Source organism: Grammomys surdaster, unplaced genomic scaffold (assembly GCF_004785775.1).
Source record: "Grammomys surdaster isolate TR1022 unplaced genomic scaffold, NIH_TR_1.0 146, whole genome shotgun sequence".
Lineage (NCBI taxonomy): Eukaryota > Metazoa > Chordata > Mammalia > Rodentia > Muridae > Grammomys > Grammomys surdaster.
Window position 1 is genome coordinate 6,101,382 of NW_021604604.1, and position 23,291 is coordinate 6,124,672.

Genomic DNA, 23,291 nt, shown 5'->3' on the forward strand with positions numbered 1-23,291 from the left:
TGCAATCTGATTCATAAATTTTAAAGATAACCTCTGAGGCCTATAGCAAGCTTGTTTCTCTCATTGTAACACCTCTCTGATGTACCCAATGTGTTTTATTTAACCTTTCCTTGATTTATGACTTTCTTTGTAAAACTACAAAACCAATTCCATGAACATGAAATGTAGGATAACCTAAATCTGTGCTCCCAGGCCATGGATAATCAAAATTTGTCTCTAGTAAACTGTCTTTTAGATCCTTAAAAATAATAATCAGTATAAAGCAAAAGGAACAGCCATTGATCAGGCAGAATGTTTTATTGAAATACTCACATATACAATGAAGATAAGGAGCTGTCAGTGATTCCATAGAAATATTCAGAGAATCTGTAAGGAGCTTGTTTCCATATGATTAATCAAACTAACATTTAAGTATTTTCTCTTTCACCTCAGACAGGATCAGTTTAGTGAGTGAAATTTTCTATTAAAACATATTGCATAAATCCTGGATTTGATGTTAAGGTTTGAGATGACGCGACACTGTCTCCAGGCTTCCAGATGCTGCACCATAAAATGGATTTGGGAAAGAATAGATGGAACTCTAAGGAGGAAACATACATTTGGAAGGTTAGTATTTTCCAGAGTAAGACAGAAAACTTCTGAGAGGATCATGAAGTATGAAGGCTATTTCTAATAAATATTCATAGGAGTGATAGTAAGAGCATCCCTGAGCCTTGTTCCAGCCCCACCAGCTCCCATTAGCAGCTCACACTAACATGTCTCTGACGTGGAGTCCCATAAAAAATGTTTGTAGGGCCCTGTGGGCGTAGGCTTTACTGCTTTCACTCAGCTCTGATTGCAGAGAGAAATTCAGAGGTTGTATTTCTACCTTCTCTCTTGTGCTGTTTCACTCGGCTTGCCACATTGACTACAGTAAGAGTAAGAATAATAAAGCAGGATCCACAGTTAGCAGACAACAACTACAATAACAATGTCAACACCAACAACCACAACAAGATCTTTGAATTAGTAGAATTAAAGATGTAGAGCATTTTGCAAAGTCTAAAATATGAGAAGTTCTCTGAGAAAACCTTGTCTCTTTAATAAATATTTTGCAAGAAGGAAACTAAGAGAATATAGAATATAAAGACAAAAACATCCTTGAACGACATAGCTATCCAATTGTATTTGTGGGGTTTGTTTTTTTTTTAGAGAGATTCTGATTTAAAATTAAAGTACCAACAAAAGCTAATCCCAACTATAAATTCCTTATTTATATGTAAGATAATTGGAGTAGGTTTAACACTGAAATATTTTTTGATATATTGATATTATGCTGATACTGCTGCATCTTTAGCCATGATGCCATGTATATGTTTTAAATGTGATTTTATCTCTGAAGTATTGTAGTTAAATAATAGCTGTGATTTGCTTAAGAAATCATGAATAGGTTGAGATAGTATGTAGTGAGAAAAATGACAAAGGATAGCTAAAGGTTAAACATATGTGATGGTGGCTGATGGCTGATCAAGAGATCTTCTTACTATTCTCCCCAAGTCAATAGCAATATAAGACATTTTTATAAGGGATTTTGAAAAATATTTGAGATAAACGTATCTTTCTGTTATATAAAATGACTTAGCATATATTTAAGTTATTTTCTCGAAAATAATAGAAACAGGTAAGACAGGATTTCTTCCCTACTCATCCTTAATGAACTAAAAGTTGAATTTTAAAAAGAATGTGAAAAGGGAGTAACTTATATTTTATCAAAAAATAAAATGAAATTCTGAGGGTTTGCCTTGAGTGATCAATTGGAACCTGTAGTAAAATCTTATTGAAAGCATGTTGAAGGTGGGCCTTTGATCTAGCTCTTTCCTTGTGTGTTCTGGGACACACACATCCAAACTCTAGAAAAGCTGTCTTCTCATGGATAAGTAAAGAATATAAGACATCTTCTTAGCCACTATTTACTGACTATTCATTTGTTGAATAGAGATTCATTGACTATTCATTGTTGAACTAAGATACAGATTTTCACATCTAAAGATCTTCACTTTAATTTCTTCTAGAATTAGAAATTCTAGCATTTATGAGACACCAAAGCTCATCTAAGTTGAGAGTAAAGAGATCAAGATTCTTATATTCATTAAAAATAGAAATGGTTTGCCTTTCTGATTCAATTGATTAAATATTGTATCTCTGTGGGTAATTATTAACAACTGAGTAGAGATATGTTTGATTCATTCACTGAATTATCTACATTAATTCCCTTCATGATCAAGGAAATTACTTACTTTCTTTCTTGCATTTCCACCTAAACAAAACTAAAGCATACCTGACATACTCAATGAAGAAACATGGAAATTTAAAAAGCCAACACTTGTTAGTCTTCAACCATGGAATACAAGGCTCTGAAACGTTGGAATCTGCTTGTCCTGACACTTTGATGCTCATTTTCAATGTCAAGACTTAAACATAAGGAACTGCTGGCAGATTTTTTTAATAAAAATAAGAACAGAGAGTAGGAGAGTTGTCTCAGGAGGTCAGTGCATTTATAGCTCTCAGAGAGTACCTGAGTTTGGTTTCAGCATCATGTCTGACCCTCAAAATGGCCTGGAGCCCAGCTCTAGGTATACTTTCTCCTGCCCACACCTGCACTCTGGTGCATGTACTATCCTCCCCACCCTCTGCACACACATATTCAGACTTATAACACACATAAAATACATTTTTTACGATATAATGAGGAAAAAACTCAAGCTTTCTATGTACTGATTTTTGAGAATGCAAGTAAGTCAATGAAACACCCAATGAGTAGTTACTGGGAAAAGATGACTAACACTACTCTATGGATTAAATTGATATTTTCCAGATTTACCAGCTTTCTTGGAGGATGTACAGTGACCACAAAGCCATTTAACAGTGAACTGATTTTACAAGCAGAATCAAAGTGTTCTAAATGGAAAATCTCACTCATCTTTTAGTGCCTGAAATACCCTTTTCCTCCTAGTTGAAATAAATCCACTAAAATGTTTCTCTTAGCTATGATATAGAAATGGTTCTAAACACAAGTAATTGGTTATGAGTATGGCTGTGTGCATGTGTGTGTATTTCTGTGTGTGTGTGTGTGTTTCTGTGTGTGTGTATGTGTGTGAGTTTGCTTTTGCTTATCTCTGTGTGTATTTGAACGTGCATGTGAGTGTAGGTCTATGTATGTTTGTGTGTACCTGTCTGTGTACATGTATTTGTGTGTGTACACATCTGTATGTGTGTGTGTGTTTGCTTCTGAATCAATGTAGTTCACCTTGCCACTTACCTCAGTTTTCTCTGAGTTGAAGCAGTTCCCATATACTGGATTGACAAAGGCATGGCTGCCACCCCATTCAGATTTCCTTTAAAAAGAAAAAAAACAACAAAACAAAGAGAAAAGGATCACCAAGACTGAGTACTAGCTGTTTTATGTTCTTATTCATTTTTTAAAGAGTCTGCTGTGTAGCCCAGTCTGACTTCAAATTCTCCTTCCTTTTGTGTTAATTTTTCAACGAGGAAACTACCCTATATCACGTTATCTGGAAATATATAAGTACTATGTGCTTCATAGTATCCTGGTAAATGTTCAGGTTATTGTTTACTAGAATAATTTTGAGAGACAAGTGTCTTGCCAGCATACTTATTTTCATTCATGTATTACATATATATATATATATATATATATATATATATATATATATATATGCTTTATACCACATACACACACACACACACACTCTGCAGGACACCACAGCAACCACATTCTTGAAAACAAATGTAATTTGAACTCTTGAGTATTTAGATCCAAATAAATTCTGGCAAAACAAAGGAGCATAAGTTGGTTTAATTGTTGATTTCTTAAATATTGCTCAAGTGATTGTAATAATGCAACATCAGAAAAAACAATATAATATGAAACTGTAATCTGGAAAGGCTGCCTTGCCCTCCCTTAGGCTAGATGTACCAAACCACATTCTGAGACCCTGAATTATGGCAATGTCTCTTGCAGAAATCTGTAATATATGAATCATAATATTGAGCACTTTAGTCAACAATTGTATATTTTGGTGTTTGAAAGTTTTACTTTATTTATTTTTGCATACATCTGGTGAGAGAGAGAGGGGGGAGGAGGGAGGGAGAGAGGGAGAGAGAGAGAGACAGAGAGACAGAGAGACAGAGAGAGAGAGAGAGGAGATACTCATTCACTTGTTTGAAGGTGGTGGTATAGAAGCCTAAAGTTGACATAAAATCTCTTCCTTTTGGTGACTCTCCACTTTGGTCATTGAGCCAAGGCCTCTATGTTCACCCTGGGGCTCATCATTTTGTCTAGTTTTACGAAGCAACTTGTTTACGTGATTCTTTGTCTCATTACTTTCCAGACTGGAATTACAAGAAAGCTATCATGCTCACTCAGCATTTCATGAATTTTGAGAATCTGACTTCTAGTCCTCAAGTTTGCGTGCAAGCTTTACCCACTGTTCCATCTGTTAAGCGTCTTGAAGAGTTTGTCATGTGAGTATTTCTTCATGTTATGGACTAGATCTGTCTGACTCAGCATAATTGAACTTGTAAGCGATTGCTTCCTTTTCATGGTTTCTATTCTTCTTAGAAGACAAGGATCTCCAGAACAGCCATCAAAAATCTAATGCCCATCATTGAAATAAAAATAATACAAGCAATAGCTGCTCAGTTACAAACAGAAAAAATCCCTAAGACGTGCATAAGCACATGCATGGTCATGGATCCACACATACGGTGGAGGGAGAGCCAAATGCACACACGTATACACACACACACACATACACACACACACACACACAGAGGGAGAGAGAGAGAGAGAGTCAGAGAGAGAGAGACAGAGACAGAGACAGAGACAGAGAGAGACAGAGAGAGCGCTAGTTCTGGGATGATTACTATTGTCTTAACAGCAACCAAGAAGAAAAAAAATATGCTTTAATATTTTTCCCATAATCAGGGTACAGTGTCTATAAGCATGTTTTTTGGTATTATATATACCGTTAAATAGTAAAGATTAAGAGGAAGCTCTTACTGACCTTTTGTTTAAAGTTTCCAGAGGCTAGACCTCCTATCACCAGCTACCAAAACCACACGGCCTTGCAGAGCCTAATCTGGGTGATCAGGTTTGGCTAGAAAGATATTTTCCTTGTGGCATCAGTATCTTCTAAGTATACTGTCATTACTACTTTTTAAGTCATTGGATTAAACATGCCATTGATAAAATAATTCACTGTAATTAAGGCTACGTTTTGATAACTGATAAATGTACAGCTTTTTATGGGTCATAATTTGAAAAGGCTGGGATAGATCTATCCTGGTTGTCTGTTAATTCATTGGCCCAATAATGAGATACTTATTAATTTCTCCAATTAAACTGGATAAATTCATTTGGAATCTTTGTGTTTGTTTCTTCCCAAACTGGTCCATGTTACATTGCCAGAGAGGTAAATTTAGGGCATGCACAGAGGCAGGGGCACTGTCCAACTGCTGACTGGCAAGAGTATAAGATGATTTTGAAATGTGTCAAAACGCCAAAGCAAGAGCTGGGCCAGGCCAGGTTGAACATGACTTAGAAAGTGTCAAAACAGGGTGAAGCTGGGAAGTAGGAGACCTGAGGCAGCCACAAGCAGTACATACTGGAAACGTAAATCCAACTGACATTCTAATTGGGAATGGAATAAAAAAAGCAGGAAGAAGCCTTCCTCTACTTCCAGGCCTGACAGAGAGTCTGAGAACTGACTATAGATGACAGGCACTGGTGAAAGAAACACCGGGCTCAGTGATACTGAAATAAGGCAACGGCACTTGAGGGAAGCCCAGGCAACTCAACGATTGGCAAGCTGATGTCAGATAAACTGATAAAATCCCAAATCATCTAAATATGTGTAAAAAAGCTATGGGGCATGAAAGGATAACTTGGTTTCTGGTGTGGCACAGGCCTCGAACCCCAGACCTCAATGGGGCAATGGCTGGTTTGGCCACACCCCCAGACCCCGGGATCCTGACATGCCATTGACCCATGATTTTCAGTCACGTAGGGCAACACAGCCCCTCCCTAAGAGAAGTTTGAGTCACCCAGCATAGGTAGAGGATGTGACTACAGGCCTCAGCCTCAAGAGATTTACATACTCGTGAGATACCTGAAGGGCAGAAGGTGTAGCCAAATAAGCATTCTTCTCCAGACCCTTCTCCCTCCCTATTTAAGTCAGGTCTGCCCTGACCTAAGTGGGGTTGCAGCAATGCAACCATGCCATGCCAATAAAGCTTGTAAAACCATGGACTTCCTTTTGTCTTTGGGGCCTGCCATGGAGAGCCTCAGAAAAGGCCCTTTAATGAGCTGTGATTGAGTATTGATATTTTCCCTATGTATAAATTAAACATCACACATGACCTAACTCCCTTACAGTTAATTTGTCATTTCACATACTGTGCAAAACTTTCTAATGTTGATAGCCCCAACAGTAGTCTAAATACTGAGTTGCTTATAATATTAGCCTACAAATAATGTAAAGGGGGAATGAAGAAAATGAAAAAGAATAAAATCATGTATGTTATAGCCAATAAAAAGACTTTGTGGCAGATGTTTGTATTGTTTTTAACAGAAAATTAGAATATAAATCATAAACCATATAATACACATATTTAAAAATCTTAGTGTCTGTCTGTCTGTGTGTGTGATACATGTGCCTGTATGTGATCATTTTTGTAAGAGTAGGTGCACATGTATGGAGATGAATGGAAAGTCTAGGCTATGAATCAACTTTCACTTTCCACCTTGTTTAAAAGAAATCTTCTGTGATTCATTGCTGTGTACACTGAGATAGCTGGCATACAATTTAGGGATTCTCCTGTGTCCATCTGCAATCTCACTGTATGAGTACTGGATTACAGACATAGATTCCTATGTACACCAGATTCTACATGGGTTCTAAGGATCTGAACATACATTTTGACATTTGATCAGCAAATATTTCAGCCATTGAGCCACTTTTCTAGCCCCAAATTCACACAATCACATGTATATGATTCAATGTTTATGCTACTATTAATTTTACTAAATTTTAGTTATCAATCTAAGATTATAGTAAATGTACCTAATAAATTTTCCAGTGTAATGAATTTGAATTGTACAATTCACTCTTATCAATTATTCATAATGCTATGCAACTGTCAGTATTGTCTATCTCCAAAATGTTTTCATCACTTAAAATCGAAACTCAATTATAAACTCAAATAGAAAATTAATTGCTAGTGTGCTGCAGGAATTATTTTGCTATTATAAAATATTATAGTATCAAATAAAGAAATCCTTGTCTAGGTTGAAAGGAACCAAGAACTGGTAATGAATACAACTGTCACTTTAAATATTGAAGACTCGCTCTTAGCAGGTGACTGACCAGGGGTGACCAAATTAGACCCCTGCATGCATGCACTGTGAGTTTACCAATTAATATTTATGCATTGTTGTACTGTCATAATTTGTTTAATTACTTTTATAATTAGAAAGAGTATCTGTTATTAAATTTGTTTACATAATTGTTTGCCATTTTCACCACGTGTCCTTTAATATTTTTGATAGTCTTGGTTTTCACCATTCCATTTGTCTGCCATTTTGTATGCCAGAGAGAATGGACTGGAGCTGAGTCAACCCATTGATCACCTTGCCCCAATACTTTTTCATTTGAGCAAAGCTTTCAAAATATATTTATATTTAAAATATACTTAGGAGCTAGGAAGACAGATTAATTGGGAAAAATCTCATCACACAAGCTGAGTTAAGTTCTTACATGTCTGTAATAAGGCTTTATGATTTATGATTATAATCCCAGAGGTACAAAGGTTGAAACAGATGGATCCCTAAGATTACAGATTATCAGTCCTAGGGAAGTTGGTGAATTCTAGGAAGTGAGAAAGCCTGGCTCAAAAGGCAAAAATGTGAATGGTTCTTCTTTGTCTTCCAAGCCCATGCATACATGAACTGACATGCACACACAGATATACATATGTACACACAAACACACATACATCCACACAGATATATCTTGGAGTTTACTAGGAAAAACCTAGCTCAAAAATTAAATACAAAGTATAAAATTAAAGGGAACAGCATTTCAGAGGCCATGTATGATCTTTCCTGCTTATCTCCAAGTGGATCATATTATCTGACCTTTCCTGCCTACCTCAAATCATGCAGAACCATACTTTCTTTTTATTCACTTTAATTTGTAATTATTAGCTTAATGTTTAAAGTAATAAGTTTTATCCTGACATATTTGTATAAATACGTTATTATACGTTGATCTCATTTTCTTTTTCCCACTGCCTCCCTGCTATCTCTTTCCCCACCTACCTGGTTACCTCTCACCATTTTTTATTACATGTGCTCTATTGCTCTCTCCTGTTCCCAGTTCCACTAAAATAACTGTCTCCACTTTTATTATCCAGTTGCTCATTTTATGACTTACAAATGCATATATAAACATCACACAGATAGACAACACATATATGCACAGACACACTTTTAAGTCAATAATAGAAAAAATTAGTCTGACATAATGATCTTTAGTTTCATTGATTTTCTGTAAGAGTTGTGATTTCATTTTTCTTTATAGAGGCATATATTTTCATTGTATATGTGAACCTCATTTCTTAGCCACTCATTAATTGAGAGACATCTAGGCTTGCTCTACTTCCTGGTTAGATTAAACAGTGCAGCTCTAACATAAATGGGCAGTATCTCTGTGGGATGGTAACTTACAGGCATTTGACAAATAACCAAGACTTATATACTTGTGTCATAAGACAGTTCTTTGATCAGTTTTCTTGAGAATCTCCATGCTGATTACATAGTGACTGCACAAGTTTATATACATATATATTTTTGCTGTCAGTGAATAGAAGAATCATAATTTCAGGATATACTTACACAACATGAAGATGATTTGAAGCAATAACCGTAGTGATTTTTCTATTAAAAGTTATTGCCTGTGAGCATTGGGTGGTAGAACTGGACTGGCTTCCACTACTAAGCTTACTTACTATATTGTTTCTGAGAAGCCAGCCAATATTTCAAGTTCCCAGATATGAACGTGGTTAGTTCCCAGATGGAAGGCAGTACACTATGGTCACACTCTGTCAGATGCCAGCATGGTGACTCTGCTATGTCCCATCATTCTCTTTCACTTACTGAAATGCATCCAATGCTTGTAATACATTCATACAGCATGTGTGACATTCCCTACCAGATTCTGACCCTACGAAGTCCATCACTGCATGGTTCATGCCTATAGAGTCTCTTTCTAGAGGGGTGCCTTTTTGTAAAGTTGCTAGACTCTGGTAGATCCAATTGTTACCAGTGCAGACTACACGTTGATACTTGACAATGATTGATTACTCTTCTTTTCAATTTTTTCTTCTGCTGTCATTTATGTTTTATTTAAATTTCCTTCTCTTTTGCATTCAGAGCTCAGACTGAATGGAAATAACTGCTAGTGATGTTTAGAAAATTATTTCCTTTGTATGTGTGAGTATATGTGTATATGTATGTGTGTTTGTGTGTATATATGTGTGTATGCATGTGTGTATCTGTGTGTATGTGGTGGTGTGTTCAGGTGCACATTGGAAGCTAAAAGGGTGTGCTGCTGGATCTTATGGAATTGGAGTTTCAGGAAATTATGAGCTACCTGATATGAATGATGGGAACAAAATTCAAATCTTCTGTAAAAGCAGTTAACAGTTAATTGCTGAGCCATTCATCATCTCTAGCGTCAGTAGTGTCATTTAAAAATCACTTAACGCTATCAAGAATCTGTTGATAAAGGGAGAATAAATAAAAATCTCATTCTATTGTTTCTCTTTCTCTTTGTGTATGTGTGTGTGTCCATCTGTCCGTCTGTCCGTCTGTCTGTCTGTGTGTGTACAGTTTCTCCCTCTATTAAAAGATAGCACAGTTGAGACTATCCTTTCTTAGCCCTTTGGTGGATAAAGATTGTGTCTATTTTCTTCATCTCTTCCAGTACCTAGTACACTGCCAGGACAATAGCATAGATAAAGCAATTCTTTAAAGAAATAACAACTTAATAGGTATTGTTTCCTGAAAGTCTGATGATGGAAATAAGTTAGCACTATCTGTGTTTTTCCTTCTTCTCTACACTCAACAGTACTTCAAGAAGGTCTGGGAAAGCAGTTCAGTGGTAAAGTATTTCCCAGGAAATATTGCAGAAATGTTTTCTTCAACCAGGATCCTATCACTAACTTTCCCCATCCTATACCATTCTAGTAAGTTCTGAAGAGATAGTCTTTTTCATCCAGTTTTCCAACCTGTGGAGGTGAGGGGGCATGGCTTATGCCTTGGTTGGTTGTTTATTTTGTAGTAAGTGACTGCTGCCCTTGCTTCCCATTAACAATTTAGTGTCAAATATGCCTGGGCCATGATCCTTTTCTGTAAACCTTAGAGCAATATTTGGTCATCTTTGTTAGACACATTTCAGGCACAGTGTAAAAAAAATGTGCAGTGAAAGAACACAACATAAATAAGGAGACAGTAGGATAACATGGAATGATCTGGAGGTAATGAACTAGCACACGGAGATGTTATCATATGTTTATTAAGCGTATGGTAGACACATGACATTGAGATGCTGGAAATCAAATGCAGGCAGGACAGTCAATTACACAGGCCACATTTTCAAAGGGAAAAAAGAAACAGGTACTCAGAAGCACAAGTGACAGTTTTTATGTACAGCCTGCTACTGTCATCCAGCACGAATAAGTAACAAGTTCAGAACATTAGTTTAAGAAAGCAGCAGGAGATTTCACACAGTGCTTTAATGTCTCTCAGTATACAATGCTGAGACTATGCCAAAATATGTTTTAGTAAAACGGTATGCATGAAAAGCTGCTGACAATGAATGAGAAGAGCGTCTCTAGATGCTTGGTAGGGAGAGAGAAAAGGTAATTTGGGAGACACTTTCATATTCTCATGTGTATGAGTTTTTAAAAAGGCACCATCAGGGCCTGGGACAATGTCTCAGTGCTTATGCTGGCCATAAAGTGTGAGGGCATGAGTTCAAATCCCCAGAAAGCATGTAAAACTGCACATGGTGCTTTACTCTAATCCTAGAATTCCCACTGTGAGAAGGAGGAAGAGACAGAATACCAAGAGGCTGGTATAAGCAGTGACCAACAAGAGTCCCTGCCTCCAATAAGTTGGAAAGTGAAGACCATATGCAAGGCCTTAGCATATGTGCACTGGCATTCATGCATGAGTACACACACATTCAAAGTTAAAACAAAATCAATATAAAAATACAATACTAGATACATTATAACTATCTGAAGGCAGAATAAAATCGTGTGATGGCCTAAGGTATTACAAGAAGAATTCGGAAGAGTTAACTTTTCTCCATGATCTACGTAAGCTCAAGTCATGGAGATCTGACAAAAGAAAGAGAAAAAGGGTTAGAAGAATAAGAATGTGAAAGAAGAGAGAGAAGGAGGAAGGAGGACAGGGATGGAATCAAGCAAAATTATACAGAAGGAAAGGAAGAAAGCCAGTTTGCAAGGGGAAAGATAAATGGGGGAAAATATCATGAGCTAGAAGTTTTCATTTCCAAGTCCTTAAGGAGAAAATATTTGGAAGAAAATGTTCAGAGTGAACAAAATTTACAAACACAACTAGAAATGCCCCCAAAATAGAGAAGAAAGGCTTCATCCTCTAGGGTCACAGAACCAGAAACCTTTGGACACCAAATTATGCTGAGCTCACTCAAATGAGATAGCAGCTGCCATATTTCTCCCTTACTCTTTTCATGCAGGAAATAAATCTGTTGACCACAAAACCTGTGACTGTTTAAAAAGAAGCTGGCCACGATGGAGCACTTTCATGGGAACATGCCCAGGAGTATGGATGCAATTATAGGTATGAAGCTGACCCGGGTTCCTGTAACCCAACCTTGAGTCAAGAGGAGCTGCCAGTGAGAGCTTGGTCATCATTCCAGTTCATGAGTGCAGTGTTAGCAATTTCACTGGCATATAACTTAAACCAGATGCAGGGTAGGATAATTCCTAGGCACAAGGATTTGAAAGCACATTGGAAAAGTATTTCCTGACCTGTTAAAACTTACCAGAGGACAATATTTAGATGATAATTAAAGGGGAAGATGAAGATTTATGTAGAAAGATGTCATCAAAGCTATCAAAAACATTAGCTGCAACCCCACATCTAATAATCCAAACACTATTAAATGATGATAGCATTGTATAGCCCTGTAATCAACATTTAAAAAAATATGTAGATGAGTATAGCAGTATTTCCGAATTATGGTCTATGAAATGCTATGTCTGAAGACCCAGAGATGTGTCAGTTCAAAATTCCTTCCATAATAATGACATACTACAAGGGAAACATAATTTATTAAAGCAGGTATCTTACTGTTTTTATTTTCTTTATGTGTGAATGTAGTAGAGAGGTAAGCTGATGATCACCATGCACAACTCGAGGGCATAGTATGGAAATGTTTTTGTCTCACCACAAGCCCGAAATAATTTTTAAAATGTCATCCTGATTTGACAAAGCAAAGACCATCATTCATCATATTAAATTTCAACTTTTAAGTACATGACTTGCTATGTTGTAAGAAGTATACATAATAGGCTCTTGGAAGGGAAATATGTAAGTCCATAATACAAGTATATGTTACCTTTAAGGAGAAATTGTGAGACTGAGTTAATTACATGCTAAACTTACCTTCATAGAATAATGCTTCTTTTAAAAGAATGAGTGACAAAAATATGCTTATTCAGACCAGGGCATCTAGAAGTTATTTTAATAAAAAATATAGATGGAGCAAGACTCTATATTAAGCCAAACATATGATGACCTCTATTAATGAGAATGTTGAAATAGTCAAAAAAGTTGGAAGTTTCTCAGAACTTGTTTTCTTCCACAAAGACAACAGATTCTCCATACTTTGAAGAGTTCACTGGAGACAGTATTTCTTTTATTGCCCAACTACCCATGCTAACCCATGGAAACTACATCAAAATCACATATAGATCAATGGCATTTCCCAAGAACAAGGTAGATCAGTGATTTTGTAACTTGACAGCAGGGCTGGCTAGTCTTCTGTCAACTTGACACAGGCTAGAGTTCTTTGAAGAGAAGGAACCTCAATTGAGAAAAATGTAAGATTGAGCTGTAAGATATTTTTTAAATTAGAGGTTGTTGGGGGAGGGCCAGGCCATAAAGAATGATATCATTCCTGGGCTGGTAGTCCTGGGTTCTCTAAGAAAAAGGCTGAGTAAGCATGGGAGCAAGCTAGTAAGAAAACTCCATCATGGCCTCAGCATCAGCTCCTGCTTTTAGAATCCTGCACTGTTTGAGGTCCTGTCCTGACTGCCTTCAATATGAACAGTGCTGTGGAAGTAGAAGCTGAATAACCCCTTGTCACCTCAACTTGCTCTTGGTCATGATGTTTTCTTGCAGCAATGGAATTCCTAAGACAACAGCATAAAATGTTTTGACTGATGTTATTTCAGGTATTACAGTTGAAACTATTACAATATCAAGTTTTAGGGTAATATAAAATTGCCCATAATTATCATCATTAAAATTAAAATTGCTTTACAAACCATATATATATATATATATATATATATATATATATATATATAATCTTTGTATAATCATTATATTAAAAAAGACTCTCATGTCAATGTTTACAGATTGAGAAGTTGAGACAGGATCTAACCCTGTAGCCTGGCTAGCAAGAATTTTTCATGTAACCTAGTCTGCCCTCAAACTCAGGAGCATTTTCCTTTCTCAGCCTCTGGAGCACAGTAATTGTAAGTGTGAGACTATATGCTAAGCTTTTCAGTAAACTTTTGCTTACTACATCTTGTCAGAATATTTTTTCCTATCATTCCATTAAATAAATGTGATAATTTAAAGTTACAGATGTTTAAAATCCAGTTCCTAGAAAATCATGTACACACACACACACACACACACACACACACATTAGGAATAAGAGAAAGACTTCATATATACTGATCATTATTTCCAAGTGACAGATTTGTATAAAGCTCAGCAGATACATTAATATAATAATAGTAAGATTAAGTGTAATTTAAAATTCTATCTCATCTTTGATTTGGGTTCCTAAGTATGAATCCAAGGGTGGTTGTCAATTAGGATCTATGAGTTGAGAATTCAGAAAGAATCCCACAATGTGTCCTGTGTATGATGCCCTCAGCTCTCTCAGCTCCTTATAAGCATTCAAACAGCAGATAAGGTATCACTGTTCTTGATTGACCTAAGTCCCTCTAACCCACTCCTATAATCTGCCCTTTATCATGTCTTCTCCAGCTACCTGCTAACTGTGCTGCACTACTTAATTAACAAAGATGTGGGGAATACCAGTCTTCCAAGTTTGTTTAAAATGCTCTCCTTATTGGTCAGAAACATTGTGAAATTCAATCCGACAGGCCACTTCTTTGTACTTTGTTTTATATTCATTGTGTACTCCATTATGGAACTTAAGTAATGTCTCTGTTGGCATAAAATTGTTTTCCAGCTGTATTGTTCTGCAGGAAAATTCACCTTCATTTCCTTTTTGAATTTCTGTAGACACTTAGTCTCTTTGGTTGAAATGTTGCCTTGTCTATGGCTATCATTAGTTATTTATTAAATAGTGTTTCTTTTTTAATAGTTTAGGCAATAAAAAAGTAACAAATTACATAAGAATTGTTACAGAAAAATTGGACCTAGTGGCATTTGTTTACTTTTATCCATGTCTCTCCAGCTTCAAGATTAACATCTCACAGAGCAGAGCTCATAGACTTTTCAGTTTATTTAGAAAACAATACATTAGCCAACAGTCTGCTGTAAACTCAGGGAGCAGTTTACATGAAGCTTCTGTTTCATTAATCTTTGTTTCATGAGGAGATGATATGAAAAACAACAGTCAATGTTTAGAGCCGGTAATGTGGCTTAGTGTGGGACTGCGTAAGGGTATCCTGGGTCATGGTTGAGCAGTTGCCTAAAACCCCGAGACTCTGCGTGAGAACCAGCAGGAGTTTGGTGCGCCCCAAGAACCCAGGGTTCTGAAAAGTAGTCCAGTCTCCATAGAATTACATTGTTCAGTCACATCGGTCAGACTGTAGGCCTCAGGCCCTAGGGATTTACATCCTAATGAAGGCCAGACAGCCCCTCCCAAAGTGCACAGGTAGAGGGTGTGACTAGAGGCCTCAGGGCCTAGGGATTAACATACTGATGTAGGACAAAGGGCGGAGCAAATTAAGCATGCCTCCCCAATCCTCCCCAGATCCTCCCCAGATCCTCCCCAGATCCTCTCCTTTTCTCCCTCCCTATATAACTCGGGACTGGCCTGAGTTTTACGAGGGGTGTACTTCCAGATCCATCTACCATCCGCCATGACAATAAACCCTTTTGGAACCAAGGACTTCCTCTGTCATTGGGGCCTGCCGCCACCAAAGCCTCCAGGCTGCTGGACCCTTAGACAGTCCTCCTGCATGTGGGACCAGGCACAGCGTGGAAGCCTCCCCAGCCACCACTGATGTGGCCCTAATTTTTCCCCACAGCTTAGTGGTAAAGTTATGGCTGTAACATGTAACACACATACATGCATGCACATGACAGAGAGAGAGAGAGAGAGAGAGAGAGAGAGAGAGAGAGAGAATACATATCATTTAAAAGTGTAAGAAAACCCACTAGTTAGTAAGATGTTTAAAAAAAATATTAAAAAAAGAGTTGAAATAGAATTACCTACATGGATGGATAACAGTGCTCCTAGAAGGCAAGAGTTACTAGGTAAACACTGCAGTACAAGGCACTGGATTTCTCCCTGGTAGTCAGGGAGACCTCAGATCTCTACAATAGTCCAGGGTCTTGCTATCTACCATGTCTATGTTGTAAGAGCCTATTGCTGAGACATTACACACATATTCCCAGCAGGACATACAAAAATCAATCTCAGATAAAAGGGGGAACTTCCTGGTACATAGCTTCCACACTGGTAGGTGGTACTGTGCAGTATGCTAGAAGAACACACTGATGGTGTCACAGCATTAGATCTTGTATGCTATAATATGGATTTGGTATGCAAAGTGTGTCCTCTGGTACAGTTGTGGCATGAATGTTCTGACCAACTGAGCAGTTACTGAGTGAATTTGAGCCCTGCCTTATAGCAGGGATTTAATTTCTGCTACTGTAAAATTGGTTAAAACAACAAACCCCAACAAAACTCCTTGTGGTGGTTTAATGTGCTTGGCCCTAAGAGTGGCAATATTAGGAGGTGTGGTCTTGTTGGAGTAGGTGTAGCCTTGTTGGAACAAATGTTTCACTCTTGGATTGGGCTTAGAAACACTCCTTGTAGTTGCCTGGAAACAGTTTTCTCCTGACTGCTTTCAGAAGAAAATGTTGAACTCTAAGTTCCTCCCATGCTATGTCTATGGACACTTCAATGCTTCCTGTGGTGATGATAATGAACTGAACCTCAGAACGTGTAAACTAGTCTCAATGAAATGTCCTTTATAAGAGCTGCCTTGGTTATGGTGTCTTTTCACGACAATGAAAATTTATACATCCCCACATAGTTGGAGAGGTTACTGATTCTGGATTAGACCTCATTTTCATTAATTTGCTCAAGGGTCACTGTCAAATTTATATATATATATATATAATATGTACATTATATGTATATTATATGTATATTATATGTATATTATATGTATATTATATATATACATGTATATATATCAGAGAGAGAGAGAGAGAGAGAGAGAGAGAGAGAGAGAGAGAGAGAGAGAGAGAGATCTGGACTGATCTCAACCATGGGCAGAATAGCTTCTTTTTTAGTGGGCAACAACCAATGCAGAAAAGCATAATTAGACAAAGTCCTAAGAAAATTCTATTGAGTGCACAGCCCTAAATGGAACACTTTTGTCAAACGCTTGCTTCCTCAGGTAGCATCACAAAGGAGGAGGTAGAAACAATGTAAGAATGAGGAAGAGTATGGTAAAATGCTGACTTATAGACACAACAAGGCTATCGCACCACACAGTGCCTGTGTTTACCTGCAGAAGACCAAAAAAAGTCAAGTCAGTCAAAACTCTGGCATAAATGGTGGGATTACTTTCTAAACACAGTATTTTCTGAGACACTATAGGCAGTTGATAGCTGCCAAAGGAGAGAAACTTATTCTTTTTGAGGGTGTGGCTCTTGATAGGTCTTCTATGCATCATTGGTGATTCCCCTACCTATATACATATGGCTAACAGCAATTGCACATAGTGAGTTTTTTAAGGGTCATGAAGTTGAGACAGGGAAAACATGCTGGAAAAGATGATGGGAAATGAGGGAGTTGGAAGGGGAAATCGAAGTTGGATATTATTATAAATCATAAAATTTGCAAAAACAAAGAACAAATAAGTAACAAAATAAAAAACTATTAGAGAAAAAAAGAAATATTCTCACTGATCTCATATCAATTTCACTGATACTTTGTTTTCAGTTTCATTTTTTCTATTAGTCATTTGTCTTATAAAGGCAATAACCCATTATAAGTTAGATATTAAAACAAAATCCCAGCTACCCCTTCTGTACACACAGTTCTGGTAGTAGCTGCATTTTCCTCATGTTTTATTGACTATTAGTAAATGGTCACTGCCATGATTGCCTTCTACTCTTCATTCAGTCAAGTTTTGTTAGCTGCCTAATACCCTTCTCCTTTGATATCTTCAAGTCCCACACTTTGAGAAGACCATTTATTTTGTGGCTTTCTCTGATCAGAATGAAGTATTTTTCCTTGTAAATGGCTGAATGTGAAAACTCCCTTTAATGTCTTTATCGATTTTTTTAGACATATAATCTGTTTAATTGAAAACTGATTGTAATGTTGAAGTTAATTATCACCCTCCATGATTTTCCTCAGCAGTTACCTTGCAGCTTCTTTGTTTGCAAAGCTTACAGACAATTTCAAGTTGACAGCAGTATGTAAGAAATCTATTGAGAAAATTGGTTTCATTTCACTATGAATTCTGAATCTTCTCAAATTCCTATAAATATATGCCATTTTGGATTTATTAATATATTTAGTTAGAATGCATCTATACCTAATTTCAGATTGTAACACATATTAGGATAAATGGAAGGGGAATAAAGTAGCTTTAATTTATAGTTATGAAACCGTTTCTTTACAGGAAACATACATAGGAGTCCTAGATAGTACAGTAAACAACTGGCAATCTGTGCTGATTGCCTTGAATTGATCTGTGCACATTGAATTCCCAGTTAATTGCAACCATTCATTTTCCTATATGATCTGTAGATGCTTCACACTGACCATCTGTATAACTTCTGTTATTAAACAGATTCTGTTTTCCCAAGATGCTTTTCATTTGTCATCCCATGGATTTCAATCTGTGATGTCTTGTCCTCACCAAATACTTAGTCAAACTTCCCTTCATATTGTCATTACATTTAAAACACCATACCTTTCTTTTATGCATTTTTATGGCTTTCCTATTTATCCTAGGAAATAACTCTGTGATATTGATATGTATTTAATGAAGCATTGGTATTAATTGATTTACATAAATCTTCCTCACTAGCATAGAATTGTTTTATTTACTTATTTAATTTGAGGTGTGTATATTGTTTTTGCATAATATATGCATGTTTTACATATTGAATGTGGGTTTACATGCCTGTATCTGAGTATGTAGGGGACATAAGAAGCTGTCAATATCTTCTGTTGCTCTCTGCCTTGTTTGCTTGTTTGTTTTAGGTAGGGCCTCACACTAAAGCTAAAGCTCATTTCTGGCCAGGTTGGCTAATGAGCAAACTCCTTGGATCTGTTTCTTTCTACCAGTATGAGAATCCCAAGTACAAATTGCCAGGATTACCTTTCTTTAAGCACTAAAATTTTGAACTCAAGTTCTCATGCTTATGCATCAACTATTCTTACACACTAATCTTGCCAACTTTACTAGTTATTTTTATCTATTCAGCTTCTAGCATAATTAAACACATATTAGGTCCGTAATAAATTGTTGCTAACTCTACCTGAAAGAATCTCTGTGGGTTCAGATTTTGTGATTCTTTCCCCCTACCCAAAGATGAAAGTGAACTGATCTCAGATGGGCTTTGTCATCTATCTTTTGATTCTTTAGAGTGATTGAAATTCTAACAATGAAAACAGATTGCTGATGTTGTAGAAGAATCTTCAAGGATGCTTCTTAAGAGAAATTATATGAATGAAGATTTGCAAGCCAAACATAAGACTATCAGAAGGATAACAAGAAGTCATTGAAGAAAACTTAAAAAAAAAAAAACAGTCTTCCTATTCTGTACTTTCTAGTGTCATATATAAATCTCAGTTAGAGTTAGGATGTTTACTAAAGCCACTGGATATACTTGCTACAGTTAGTAATAGTAATACTGCATGCTGTAATACTGAAAGAGTTGTTCACTTGTCCCCTCTGCCTTCCTGAGTTCCATTACTTAATGAGAGTATTTCCAAATCTTCTGGAAATGAATCCAAACTAGAAATGTGTCAGGCTCAAGGACATCATCCTTCTCATATGGAAGATTTATAAGGAAGAACAGGAAGATGGTGTAATGTCCTGAGAAATGAATCCTGCCCAGGAACTACCTCTACCTAACAAAAATATTGCCATGGTAATAATCATGATTGGTTATCTTTAGAATGACTAATTAGAATATGGGGTTGCTAAACAGTAAAATGATCTTTATTTTTTATCACTAAAGCTTGTCTATCTGTGGTCGTGAAAAATAATAATAGCAGTTGTAGATATTAATGATAATATACTAACATGAGTATGCAGTGTAAAGCTTGGATTATTCTGTATTGCTATCAGACTGATTATACATGGTCAAATAATATCTTAAAAGATTGGAGAATTGTTTAAATAAATGTGAGATATGGAGTAGAAATAGAATATAATTTTGAAATCATGTAAAAATTTTAGTTTGTTTTATAAACTTATCTTTCATTCATGAAAAAATTTTAATCATAAAATGTTTTAGGAATGACCTTTACTTTGGGGAAAGTAAAATAGGAATGATATTATTTTTATAAATAAGACTAGTAATTAAGTTGTCAGATGTCAGAGTAACTCCAGGGCAAAATCTGTCACATATGTGACTATCTGAATTAAATAGTTTACTGTGAAGACTATATTACTCACAGCAACATATTCAGCTGACTTTCTGTCTTCCTAAAATGCCAAGACATTTGTTGCTCAGTTCTTTTCATAGATTATGAATGTTTTAGACTTCTAGTTTTTGAAACTCCCCTCATTAATATTCTAGTATTTACAACACAAATAGAGAATTGAATTTGAATTCTACCATTGACCATAGGAATGGCTTTGTCAAAGGCCATACAGTTAAATAGCGTCTGGCACTCCTTTAGATGTTATTTTGGCTTCCATAGAATATAATGAAAGTCAGCCAAGTTAAAAATAATCTTCAGGAATACAAGGATATCTAAGTCTTTTCAATCATCTGCTGGAGTTATTAGATGGATAAATTATAGAGAATGTGTTGTGTTTGTCATATAAAATCTAGTTTCCATTAGCCAAAGAGAGAAAGGATAAAAATTGGACCTAATATACATTTGATGGAATGAATCTCCTTGCCATTTTGCTAGAGGTATAAATATGGGAATGTGGGGGGTTCAGCTATCATGATTATTGGGATCTATTGTAGAAGACATAGAAAGAAATCAATGAGCCAAGCAAAATCATGCCTGAGGACTAACAGTGGTTTCTTTAGCCCATGGTGCCCTCAGAATGATGGCACAGGATATCACTTTTGGATTTAGCCATGGTGATAGTGTTCACCTTTCATGTTTTACTTTTACAGTGAAGGAAGAATTAAATGAAAAATTTCTGAAAAATTCTTTGTCCCAGATATCAACAAAACTATTATATATGCTCTTGATCAGTAAGTCCACACTGTTCACCTCCATCCTATAACTTGGTCTTACTTAAAGACCATAGAGTCCAGTTCACAAGACATCATTGTTGTAATTGTTGATGATGATAGTGGTGTTTTGGTTTTTGTTTTGATTTTTTGACAACTGTTTATGCTCTACCTTTTTCTTTTCAAAAATTTGCCCTAACCATTTTCAGTAAATATTTGTCTTTTGTTAAACAAGATACAAAATAATTAAACACTATTTTCCCTGCTTTTTCTACCCAGAGATTTGCGAGGAAACAGAGCTAAAACAATTAAGTCCTAGGTGTTTATAAGTATCACCTAATTACAGAACAAAATTTAGGCCACCCAGGGAAATTTGCCAGGTATCTTAACTAATCCTAATTTGTAAATTGGATTGCTATTTTATTTATTTTTCAACATAGCATAGCTCTTTCAGGAACTCACAAAGCACGGTTAAAAGTAGGACAATTCTCTGTCAAATGAAAGGCTTAATGCAGTTAAATGTCAGCCAAGGAATACATAGGCCCCGCAAAGAGCTAAGCTTAATATCTGATTAAAAACCAGGCAATTTCAAAGTGGGAAGAGAAGTTTAAAATGATTTAATTTATAATTTCCCACTTTATCACTGTTGTAACACCAGTTATATGAAAGGATAATTTAAGCAACATGAGCATTGTAACTACTTAATTTCACTTCATACTAAAGTATTCTAGAAAACACTGTAAGATGAATATCAAATCTATGATCTTATGATAATCTCTTTGCTCAGAAGATAACTAAATAAAAAATAATATTAACTCATCTAGAAAAAATTATGCAACTGTAACCTACATTTTGAGGATATCATATATGATAAGATAGTCCAGTTTCTTCATTTGACATATAAGAAAATGTCAAATATCAAAATAGATTCTTTCTCTATTACCCAAGCTTGCTTTCTTCCTAATTTGGGAATGGTCTCATCAGCATTGTCAGCCATGCTCTCTCCTAAGGCTGGTCATCTGAAATCTGCTCTAATTCTTTTTCATCCCCACCCCCCTGTATTAAGTACACCCTCACTGCATCTCACCTAAACTCCACCAACCTCCTTTTAAAACTCTCACAATCTATTCTTACACTGTTCTCTTGTTCTTTTTAAAAACACAGAATGATCTTGGCCTTTATTTACTTAATACAGTTTCCTGAGTTGTGCTAGGCAGAGTCCTAGTGGGGAATTGGTGGTATACTCAAATTGGAAAAAGAAACTTGTTGGGTAAAATGTTACCCACACAATGGTGTGGACACCAGAATACAGAGAAACTGTGAGGAATGGTGCAGGATGCTGAACTGGGAACACTAGGTCTATCATCACTGAAGCAAGAAGGAAAATGAATAAAGGACAATTGAAAGTCAGACACAGCAGTGATGGTATACTGGGCGTGGGGATCTACGTACAGACTTATACAAATACTTAACCTTCCTCTCTGGCTTCCCCTCAAATGTTACCAATTAACCACTTACAGGTGACAGGGGATCCTTAGTGAAATTTATAGGGGTGGTCTCTAAATAAAAAAATACAAAACAACAAAAAAAAGTTACCCCATTTGGTGCTAGAAAGTGGACCTCTTACGAAAAATAGAAGATGCCGGGCAGTAGTGGCCCACACCTTTAATCCCAGCACTTGGGAGGCAGAGGCAGGTGGATTTCTGAGTTCGAGGCCAGCCTGGTCTACAGAGTGAGTTCCAGGGCAGACAGGGCTACACAGAGAAACCCTGTCTCAAAAAAACAAAACAAAACAAAACAAAACAAAACAAAACAAATAAAATAGAAGATAGTATTTTTTCTTTTAAGAACAAAATAAATTGGACTCTTTAGTAGGCGTTCAAACCCTTTAACATCTCTACATACACTTTAAAGAGTAATTTATTCCGTTATCTTCCTACATGCTACAACCCATTGTGCCATTTTGGAGCCCACAACTTTCTATATTTTCTTATCTTCTTTTTTAACTCACTAAGATTTCATCTTCCTTCAGATCTCAACACAAATGTTACCTCCTCTTTATAGCCCTCTTCATGCATGCATTTGGATTGCCAGATCCCAAGGTTGTACCATCATCATGATTTGCCTTTGGCACCTCTTATCCTGCTCCATCTGTCTCTCTCTCTCCCTTCTCTCCTTCTTTCCCTCTCTCCCTCTCCCTCTCCCTCTCCTTCTCTCACTCTCCATCTCTCCCTCTTCTTCTTTCTCTCTCTCTCTCTCTCTCTCTCTCTCTCTCTCTCTCTCTCTCTCT

General features: G+C 36.5%; 1 protein-coding gene across 1 annotated transcript in view; it reads right to left on the reverse strand.

Moving 5' to 3' along the window:
* Positions 1-284: 284 nt before the first annotated feature.
* The window catches only part of Malrd1 (MAM and LDL receptor class A domain containing 1), a 639,509-nt gene continuing 616,502 nt past the window's right edge, over positions 285-23,291 (reverse strand). The window contains exons 38-39 of the mRNA XM_028764924.1: positions 3,299-3,374; positions 285-580 (exon numbers count right to left, since the gene is read on the reverse strand). Coding sequence (XP_028620757.1) covers positions 497-580; positions 3,299-3,374 — 160 coding nt within the window. The 3' untranslated portion in view covers positions 285-496. The remainder of the gene's footprint in view (positions 581-3,298; positions 3,375-23,291) is intronic.